This window comes from Melanotaenia boesemani, chromosome 4 (genome assembly GCF_017639745.1).
Source record: "Melanotaenia boesemani isolate fMelBoe1 chromosome 4, fMelBoe1.pri, whole genome shotgun sequence".
Classification (NCBI taxonomy): Eukaryota; Metazoa; Chordata; class Actinopteri; order Atheriniformes; family Melanotaeniidae; genus Melanotaenia; species Melanotaenia boesemani.
The window spans coordinates 17,495,861-17,506,900 of NC_055685.1; the positions used below are offsets into that span (position 1 = coordinate 17,495,861).

Genomic DNA, 11,040 nt, shown 5'->3' on the forward strand with positions numbered 1-11,040 from the left:
TTGTGGTACTGGAAACAGCTGAAAACAAAGCAACAAGATGTTCTTGGGAAGAGCAACAGACCAAAAACCCAAGAAATCAATTAAGATGTCAGCCACGAAAGCAGCAAATAGAAATCAATAGCCAGAGACTCAAAACAGCAACCTGTGAGGAAGCCATCATGCCATAATGTGATATACACACGATCAATACCCACATCAGTTTTAGCTGGACATTATATAAACCATTTTTTATGTTTTTTTTTTTTTATGAACACCTCTCCTTCCGGTGGATGGGCAGACGTCAGTCAGGCCAGAGAGCGATTCATCATGTTTGGACAGAAGATGTGGTTCTCAGTTGTCCGCACCAAATACTTTTGACCACCAACATCTTTTATATAAACATAAACATCTGGTGTTGCAGAGTGAAAACAACACCTTGACAATGATGAGCGAAGGGCGTTCTTCTGAGTAGTCCTCTTTGTCTTTATCTGTGTTGGTCTCAAAGATGCTGCTGTAGTTCTGGATGATTCTGACCATGAGCTTATTGCAGATGTTTTGGTCCTTTATTGCTTCAAAGCTTGGAGCCACACTACAAAAGAGTCAGGACAAAACAACAACAACAAAAAAAGATATTTAAATGAATTGACAGACATGAAGCTAAGACTTGTGATGAGCAGACTGGATTCAGTCATAATCTTGGCGATGAAATTACAAGTAAGCCGGTAGTTTGTCTGTACCTGATCCAAGCTTCCTTATAAAGTGTCATTTCTGATGTTACTGAGCAGCTGTGTGTGATGAATACTTGACTGTAAAATATACAGTAAGACTAATTATATAACCATAACACATGCGCGCACACACACACACACGCTGCCTGTTATGTGGAACAGGTTGTACAGTACGAAGGACTATCCAAGGTCTCTGTCCACTGAGAGTTCATGTTTCCATGTATGATTCCAAACTTGAACACACCAGTTCATAATGAGAGATGCCTATCAGTCACCAGTCTGGAGAACAGTACACCATCATGTGGAGAAATATATGAGGATGATTTAAAACTCATAGCATAGTAAATCCAGCGCAAAGAAAAAGAAAAACAGCTGAACGAAGCCGCTGACTTCATCATTTATTTCTGAACCTTGTGACTTACTTCTGTTCGTGTGAACACAGATAAAGTTTGGGTTTATACCTGAGGGTTAAACTCTTTCTTAACATGGAATAATCAAGCTTTCTGATTCCTGATTTGTTCTGTATCAGTAACCCCAGACACACTGCTATGTGGGGTTTTTTTTTAAAGGGAAAAAATGCAAGTGTATATATTTAAGAAAATACAGTTATAAAGTTAACTTTATAACTATATTTTCTAGAAGGATTAGAAGTAATACTTTACTAGTATTTTGCATGTTTTATTTCCAGGCTTAAAAAGTGTAGTACAGTTGAGTGCATCAATCCAAGCATGAAACAGTCCACTTTTAAGACATATATAATTCATGTTGCTGAACTACAGTGAATCTCTGTCATATCGTGACCCAAAGTATGCCACAGAAATTTTGTTAAGAACTCAGGAAACTGAAAAATATTACGAACATTATTGGTTTTTCTTCAAAAGCTGTTAAAACAGAGCCTGAAGTCCCTTCATGACATTATGCTTTCACGGTCACTCTGTAAACAATGGCACCGCCTGCTGGTAAAAACTTCTTGACATTAGTCAAGATCTGTGCTGAGGATCCAACCTGGTACACTCTGATACAGTATAATATATTAATCAGAAGTTGACTGAAAAACAGACTCTTTTCTTTTTTTTTTTACCCCAAACCAAGCTACATGTTCCTTCTGAAAGACATCAATTAACATAATATGTAAAATGACAGTGAGGACTTAAAACTTATCAAAAAATTCAGAGATATCATTAATTAAACAGTATGAGCACACTTAATAAAATTAATTAATTTAAGTGTAAACTAATGTTTTTGTGAATAATTAATAAATTTTTTATCACTTTCTTTTGCCAGTGACTTGAATGATTATACTCAATAAACAAACAGTGGCTTGTACTTTTCTTTTACATCACTGTTTAGATTCAGCTCATGTTGGTCAGAAAGAACATCAGATATGTGGCGCTACAGTTTAGGTTTGCTGTATTTAGAGCTTTTAAGATGGATCCAAAAGAGCCAAAAACAAACAACAGAAAAAGCTCCCCACTCACTGAAAGACACTGGGTCCAAACACAGTGGCAAGATTGTGGGCTGTCATGCGGTTGTCTTTGTGGTTGCTCTCCACAAGAGTGAGGAAGTGGCAGAGGTAACGCAGGAGGCTGTGCTGGATGTCTGGAAGCTGTTGGAGCAGGTGCCTCATATCTGACCAGCAGCCATCATCCCCACATTCTGCAGATACAGAACATACCAGGTGGGTTTACTACAGTTTTGCTGTTGGTCTTCTTTTTTTCTCGTTCATGGTTAAAATAAAAAAACAAATTATAATAAATAAATAAATAAATAAAATAAAACAAAACTGCTAGCATTACAACCCATCTCTAGAAGGCAGTAATAGCTCCATGCACACTCTCTCTGTTGTGTTTAATCTTGATTTACGGCAACTTGGCGTACGTGAGCATTACAGCAAAGAGCCTGAAAATATGTTGATGCTATTACTTGGGATACTTAATTGGGTCAGAGTTGGATAAACGGATATGACTACTGATCCCAAATAACTGAGTGACGCAAATGTTGTGAATGTGTGCGTCTATGTTCGTATGCATTCATGCGTGTGAATGTGGGTATGTTTGGAAATTTGTCTGAGATTTTAGAGGAAAGACGGGAATAATGGTGAGACCTCTCACATGATAACACACTTTGGAAAACTAAAGGAAAATGAGAGGTTTGGAACTCCAGCCTACTTCCATCTGATCACTTAGTTTGCTAAATTAAGTTAGGAAAGCATAAAATTGTATACATTGTAAATTAAGTTTACAAAGAATATCAAAAATATTATCAAGTGTTTAAATATTTAAACAGAATACATAATTATGTCGAATATTGACGTGGATTGTTCCACCCATCGCTTTGAACAGTTGAGGTTTAGTATCTCATGGTGAATTAAATGAGTATTTATACTATTTTACCTTATAATAAAATAAATAGGAAGCCCTCACAGAAATCAAAATTATGTCTACAATCCTCTTACGTTTGACTTTTCATGGTTTCAGGGACTTTATTTTTGCTCATTTCCATGTCCATGTCTGTTCTGTTCCTGATGCACCCACATGTTCCCATTTGACACCACTTACCTGTATTTATGCTTTCCTGGTCTCAGTAACTATTGACTTTCCAGAAAATTTCTCTCTTGTTCTTTCACTAGTACATTTGTGATCCCTGCTTATTTCCTGTTTCTGTTATTATCTTCTTCTTTTTTTTTCTTTTTTCTCTTACCTTAACCTTGTTATTTTTGTTTTCTTTACTGGACTCTGCTGTTTGATTGCACCATAGTCTTGACTGTGTGCTTCTGACTGATTCTCTGACCTCTGCCTTGTTTAATAAACTCTTGGAATTTATCCTGACTGTGCTGAATATGGGTCCTAGTGTGTCCATCATTCATCAGACTCTTAATCAGACTCTTACTCTATAAAAATCCTATTGAAAAGGTCACCATTTCTTCATGTAGACTCACCAGTCCCTTTATTAGGAATGCCCGTTCAATTGCTTGTTAACACAAATAACTAATCAGCCAATCACATGACGGCAACTTGGTCTATTTGTGCGTGTGAATGAGGTGAAGACGAAGTGCTAAAGTTCAAACTGAGCATCAGAATGGAGAAGAACAAGATCTCAATGCAGTAAAGCAGCCTTGGGATGGAACAGGAGCTTCCCACCATGGATGTGCAGCAGACAAATCTGCAGCAACTGTGTGGTGTTGCATTGACATGCTGAGGTAAGGTTCCAATGATTGAGGCAGTTCTGAAAACACAAGGAGGTCCAACCTGGTTCTAACAAGTTAAACCTGATAAAGTCGCCTGTGAGTTTAAATGTAATGTATTTTCTACCTTTAGTGGTCGTTTATCTGTCTTGTCATTGTCAATAATAATAATAATAATAATAATAATAATAATAATAATAATAATAATAATAATAATAAAGTTGATGTGAAGAAATCCACAAATATGCCTGAACTATGAGTACTTTTATATTCTTTGCTATATTTTATTGAGTACAATGTTAGTAATTTAGTTCATTAGTCTGCTTTTATCCATCCATTCAACATGCACATCAACTGTTTTCAATTTAACAAATACTGGCAAACATACTAAATTATTTCAATAAAATACAACCAATTAATTTTGCTCAGCCGTTATATCTGAAGCTAGTTCTCTAATTCAGTTCTTGGACAAAGGCCCTGAAAAACAGGCAGAAATTTATGGGGAGTCCGACAGCAAAATGAACACTGCAGCCAAACTATACACTCCTCTGCCATCAAGCAGATAAAAACTGGTGATTTAAGAGAGCTGAAAGTGAGCGCGGACACTTCACCTGCCAAATGATTCTCTTTACCCTCTACGATGGCCAAGATGGTCAGAAATATGAGGCTCATCACTCCTCTGATCACATTCCCATGATCCACAACATACAGTCAATTTAGTGGTGGCTTTCTGTACGTTGCCTGATGGAGAGGACTGCACTGCTGGTAGTACATTTCTGCACCTAAAAATACATTCGCTTGTAATCTAACCAGAGTCATGACCCATATTTACTACACTTGAGATGGTATAAATATCCACTAATGTTTTTGTCACATGATGCTTGTAAAAACGTAAAATTCAATCTATTCATTTGTAATAGGATCGTTCCAGCAGACAAATATGTACCCAACACATGTGAAATAAAAGTGGGACTACAGGTTTTACCTTTGTAGTGCTGCATCAGTGCCTGTTGGACTTCTGTGTTTATAAGACCGTCTGGCAGGTCTCTGAGGTATCGTTTCAGCAAGCTGGCCACAGTACACAGATCTGATTCAGAGAGTAGGTCCACATCATCGCCACTCTCCAGACGCTGCTTTAAGGTTTCCACAGCGCGAACGTTGCCATTTACTCTGAACAGACCTTCCTGATGCAGTGCTGCAGGAAAAGCCACAAATACCTTTTAGTTATGATTATGACACAGGTGGGGCTAATGGTAAATAAGAGTAAAGAAGTATAACCAAGCCTGGGACAGATTACTTTTAAATTCACTGGTTTACCAATCATCAATAAAACCAATGTTTGTGAGTAGCAGCACAGTCTATGAATGTAAAAAAATGTACCCAACCCTAATTGTTTTAGACTAGAAATCACATTTATAGCATCAATTTCTCCTAACATCATCAATTGAATTAAAATGTTTAATGTACACTTATCATTCATTATTCATTGGAAAAAAAAAACAATAATAGCACAATATGTGGAAATTTCATTATTAAATTCATATTGATAATTACAGCAATATATGCTGAGCAATTACTGAACATGAAATTTAGTAAAAATCCGTGTTTTATTACCATAAATGCTTAAAAAATGAAAAGCAGTTTCAACTATTCATGGTTGCAGCAATTAGTCAAAATTTGTAATGAAATTTTAGCAGAAAAAAATATTTAACAGCCCTGCAGTGATGTTAGGTGGAGAGGCTACTTTGTCATTTAACTTAGAAGACAAATGATGTTATTTCCTAAATTAATACATTTAAAATGGAACTACTTTGTACAGAAGTTATTCTAAAAAAATTCTGTAATCTTATAAAGAACAATATAAGTATTTCTCTACAATTTGTATTACACGCAATAAGATTAATTTTATTGTCTTTGGAACAAGGACATTTTTCCTGGGCTAAAACATACTGGTGGAACTGCATTACAGTATTTAGTAGAGCACAGGTTCAAACAATAAAAACTGTAACATAGCTACTGGCAAAATGTACACATTACTCAGCCCTATATAGCACATAACAACAACATAATGAGTCGATATAAACATAAATTAAATTATGAGATACATAGAAACTCAGTAAAAACCCTAAAAATCATGTGGAGAGATAAAAGATAAGGAGGATATAAGTGATATGGAACATTTATAAACTGAGGATTGTAGTGACTCTGACTGTTTAAGTGTGATATGGAAGAAGAGACAAATCAGAGCTTCAGTTAATTTTTTATATCTCTTTTCCATTTCTTGTTTTCATGTCAGCATTATTTTAATTAAGGGCCAAGATATGATGTCATTTCACCTGCAATGAGTTTGAAGAAATTTAAAGGATAGAGTTCTTAAACAATAATTTTCTCATATTCAGTGTGTTATTTCCCTCTCTGTTTACAGCCATTGCTGTGTCATGGTGGTAGTGCAATAGTCACCTATGTCACAGTGTTTATCCAGTGGCTTACTAAGGGCTTGCCTAAAGTTCACTATAATAAATTTTATTAACCATTTACAGAGACCCATAGTGACAACAGCCTTGAGGAACAAGTTCCATGCCCTTCTACAGACATCTACTGGTCAAAGAGAAGCACTACAGAAAATAGGAAAGTGGGTCTGTAGAATAATAACAAGGCTTCCAAGTTTAATACAATACACTGATGTTTCTTCTGAATCCATGTTGTGTTTTTTTTTATCAATGAAGATTGGTCTCCATTAATTTCTATTAAGAATTAAAACCAAACTGCTTGAGGTGTGTAATCAGCAAAAATAAAGGGATTCTATATCTTTGTTGTTTCAGATTATTTTCATCTTGCTTTTGTTAAGCACTGATAAAAAAAAAATAAGAAAACTTCAAGACAATAGAAATTCAATTATTATTGGTTGATCAGTGTGAATGTGAAATTTATTACTGTGTCACACTGAAAGCAACTAAGTGCTTTACAAATTGAAGTAAAAAGACAAGGACAAACAGAATAAAACATAGAAGGAAACCAGCACAATAGGATTGCTAACGACACACACCACAATAAAAAACAAAAACAAAAAACCTGAAGGTACTAAAACTCAATTCGTATTGAAAGCTGAGGTAACAAAGTACGTTTTCAGGCAGGATTTGAAAAACTGGAGCTTAGTGGAGCTGAGTTAAGAAATGAAAAGAAAGAAGTGCAGTATCTCTGAAACCCCAGAGGGAAAGCAAGTTTTGTTCATCTTCTAGTAAAACAAACTTCTTATGGTGCTGAGATAGTTGGAGCAGCTAAAAGAAACAGCACATTTTGCCTTACCATACTTGCGGAGATGCTCCACCATCCTCCGTACCACCAGGGGCACTCCATCCTCCACCAGGCCCTGCTCTTGCAGCTCAAACAGGGATGCTCCAAACAGTTTGGTGTGCTTGGCTGCCACTGCTCTGGGTCTCAGGATGGGTATCTGGACCATCTTCTTCATGTCCTCTTTAACCAGCACTGCTGTCTTATTGTGCTACAGGGAGAACGGAGAGCAGAAATTAGCTGCCAACCACATGGACACCAGAGCTGGCATCAGGTGAGTATGCATGTTCTTTGCAGTCACACTGTTATGCTTTTAGAGCACAGTGTGTGCTGAGAGCTAAAGGGAAGGGAATTGGGAGGACTAACTGCATGTGTTGCTACGACAAATGTCTGGTTGCTAGGCAACACCACTGGTTAAAGTACCTTTCAGAGAAGCATACACCTGCACAAATAGAAATGAATGTACATTTAAACAAACACAGGTATTCAAGAAAAGTGAAATATGTCAGGCTCTCATGAATATTAATTTGAGTGGGTAGTAAGTGGAACAGATCAGAGAGGTGTGCAGCAGGAACTAGAAGCATCACTTGCCCAAGTCTACCAGTAGGCTAATAGTTAAAATCCATGATCACACGTTCATAGAAGTCTGAAACGTTTTCCATAACTTATTGTTATTGATGGATAAAGTGCAAATTATTTCAAAGCTTTACTTACACAAATTCTGCTAGAAATGTTCTCTGTTTACCAAACTGAGCCTGTTTCACTATGTTTAAAGTAAGGCCAAAGTAGAGGCCGTAGTGTTTGTGCATACTTATGACAGCCAACAATGCAACACAGTCTTCTATTTTTACAGATACCAAAACTGTTATGCGTTCTGCAGCGTTCTTTAAAATAAATACAGAGTAGATTTGCACACTTTCTACATGAGCATAATATCCCTCCAATATGTTTCTCATTCATTTGGAACATTTAACCACAGTATAATGCATGTCCGACTTTGTTTATTCAGTGCTATGATCATGGTCGGTGAGATCCACACACAGTGGCAGGTTTCAGACCCTGCAGGTCTAAAACCTTGCACTTCTAAGCAGATTGGGAATGAGCTTTAGTGTTTGTAGTCATAGCTACAACTATGCACCATGTGACATTTTGCAAGTCCAGAGTTCACTTCAAACAAGTGAGCTGACTTACAGTGAAATGACAGCCTCAGCTATAATCTGGCAATTATTTGGTCTATGGTAATTTTTCTGGGCTGAGACGGCAGAAGGAGACATTGAAGAGGTACCACTAGATTTATCCTCTTCGTAACTGAGTGGGCACAGTCAAGTGCTGCAGTCGGATCAGCTGATTAAAACCCACCTCACAGATGGTGCCGGGCTGGATAAAGAGATAAAATCTTTAACAAGACAGATGCTCCCACACTGTTAATATAACATGCATTCACACACAAATGAGCACGAGGGTTTGATATGTGCGAACGATGCTCAGCTAGAACATCTGGCAGCTCCGTCTTTATAATCAGCAGCACCTTCCTGGTGAATCTGAAGTGGTTATTAATTAAGTTTACCAGTGTTTAATACACTAAACTGGCATGAAAGTAATTTATTTGATGTAATAGACCTTTCTTCAGATGTGTGGAAATTTTATCTTGAAATAAGTTACAGATAAAATAAATAACAACAAACAAGAAAAACGAGATTATACATCATCAAGGTAAGAATCTGAAATCAGTTTTGATCGTACATTAGAAGAGAAATTATCACCATACTTTGTATCTACAAGTCTGACATGTACAAATGAAACAGTTGATTCTTTTGGTTTAATAATTCATGAAAACTTTTCAAAGTTGGAAAAATCTTTACTGATCGCTGTTTAATTTTCATGTTTGGACTGTTGATGGTGTATATAACACACACAACAATCTCTTATTTGTTATAATGTTCACACCATTATCACATTGTTTTGTGAGCTGAAGTTATGACAGCACTGATTGAACTTTTCTGGGTAGCAAATTAGGTTCCTGTAGTACCACTGCTGCAAGTGTTAAAGACTTAAGCTGGTCTGAGCTAGCTCTGACTGTGATACGGCAAAACGAACAGATGCTCTCTAAATCCGTCAGTGCTATCATGAACACACATACACACGCACACACACATATTAACTTCACACTAGTTGTCTGCATTTGCAGACAACATGCAAAAGAGCAAAATAAGATCAAATACTTACATTTTACTGCATGAAAATACGCCTAGAAAACTTTCATTCCTGAGTTGGTGCAGTGGTGTAAATAATAAGATGAAATTATCAGTCTGAAGACAATAATGCTGTTCTGTGGGTTTGATGGATGACAAAGCAGCAACCATTGAAAATACATCCTGGTGTTTTTTGTTATTTTTTTGTACAAAAGTATAACTTTATAACTTACAACATGTAATAAGAAAAAAGAGAAATGACCCATTCATTCCAAACTCTCCACAGAGGTGGCCTGTCTGTGGAGTTAAAACTGTTTCTGAATAAAGCTTTTGTCACCTGATTCGACTATTGACTTGAACAAATTACTATGTGAACTAAAGGATTCGAGAACAAAGGATAATTCTCAAGTACCCAGTTTCCTTTATTGTTTACTAAGACAGTGATTCACCCAGTGATAATGCTTTTCCCTCCTCCCCCATGTTGAAGATGTTTCACACTACAACGTCTGACAGTGTCAAGAGACTGAGGCTTACAACAGTTTCTGAAATATTTTCTTGATTGACACATGATGGAACTTATAGGAAAGTTTTTATAGTTAAAATTGGGAAAATAATAAGAAGGAAAAGGGGGGGGGAGGGGGGACAAAACAGAAAACAAACTTGCTCATGAAGGGGACAGCAAGCCCCAGCATGTGCCTTCCTCTCTTTACCCTCCACCCTCTTCAAGCCCTTGTTACAGCCCCCTCCAGTCTGTGGGTGGCCACTGAAGCAACTGGTAGCTAAAAGGCAACACAAGCAACAGCTGCAAGAATTCTGCACAAGACTAGATGTTTAAAGATACATAAAATCCATTTTTTAAAGTTGTACTTATGTTTTGGTGAAAGGAATTTCATTCAAGTTACTTCTTTGTGTTTGGATCATTGACTGGAAAACTTGCAGGGTGGAAAACATGAAGTTCTGTCTCTGTTTTTTCACTTGTGCTGTTATATTTTGTTCAAATAAGTTAGTTATTAATACTGAGTGATGAGGAAGTTTCTGTTTTTATGAGTTGTACTGAATGTATTTGTTATGGCCAGTAGGGAAAGTTTGCTTTCCTGCAGAAAAAGGAGATTTCTCCCTCCTTGACATTTCAAAAAGCCATTTTGTTGTATGGGATCATCCAACAAACCTCATCAGAAAAGAGTGTGTAGCCTGACACTGAGCAGCATAGCCCAATAATACATTCTTCAGCACTTAATCACAGGTTGAATGAGAAGTCTTACAGCCAATGCAGCCACTGAGCTGTTACTCACACAGATGGTCATAGCTCCTGCCCCCATTTTTCCACAGAAGAAATGCCTGCAGAGGCGAAAAGATGAGGGGAAAAACTGCTGCTATCCTCCCTTCTCCCCCTCTTCTCACTCTGTTGCAGGACACTCTTGAACTGTGCCCAAAGGTGGGAATTTCTTTGATTTTAAAATGTGCCTTTTGAATCCTCCAAAAAACATAATAAAGATAATCCAGACTGGGAAAGAGAGCAAAAAAAGTGTTGTCACTACCGGCAGACTCAGTCCTGTCCTGCCCATGAGCTCAGATTAGTACTTGCCTCTTCCTCCCTCCTCTTTATTCCTCTCTTTTCTCCTGGGCTGAAACCTGAGCCAAGAGCTCCCATTGGCTCGGCGAACTG

The 11,040-nt window shown here is 37.2% G+C and overlaps 1 protein-coding gene across 3 annotated transcripts in view; it reads right to left on the reverse strand.

Annotated features, from left to right (window-relative positions):
* The window catches only part of fam13a (family with sequence similarity 13 member A), a 57,469-nt gene extending 46,613 nt beyond the window's left edge, over positions 1-10,856 (reverse strand). The window contains exons 1-5 of one of the 3 annotated variants that reach the window (XM_041982774.1): positions 10,667-10,856; positions 7,198-7,393; positions 4,877-5,086; positions 2,186-2,363; positions 415-568 (exon numbers count right to left, since the gene is read on the reverse strand). In XM_041982774.1, coding sequence (XP_041838708.1) covers positions 415-568; positions 2,186-2,363; positions 4,877-5,086; positions 7,198-7,393; positions 10,667-10,693 — 765 coding nt within the window. In that variant the 5' untranslated portion in view covers positions 10,694-10,856. The remainder of the gene's footprint in view (positions 1-414; positions 569-2,185; positions 2,364-4,876; positions 5,087-7,197; positions 7,394-10,666) is intronic. The other 2 variants (XM_041982775.1, XM_041982776.1) reach the window with 2 other exon arrangements.
* Between the last annotated feature and the right edge of the window lie 184 nt (positions 10,857-11,040).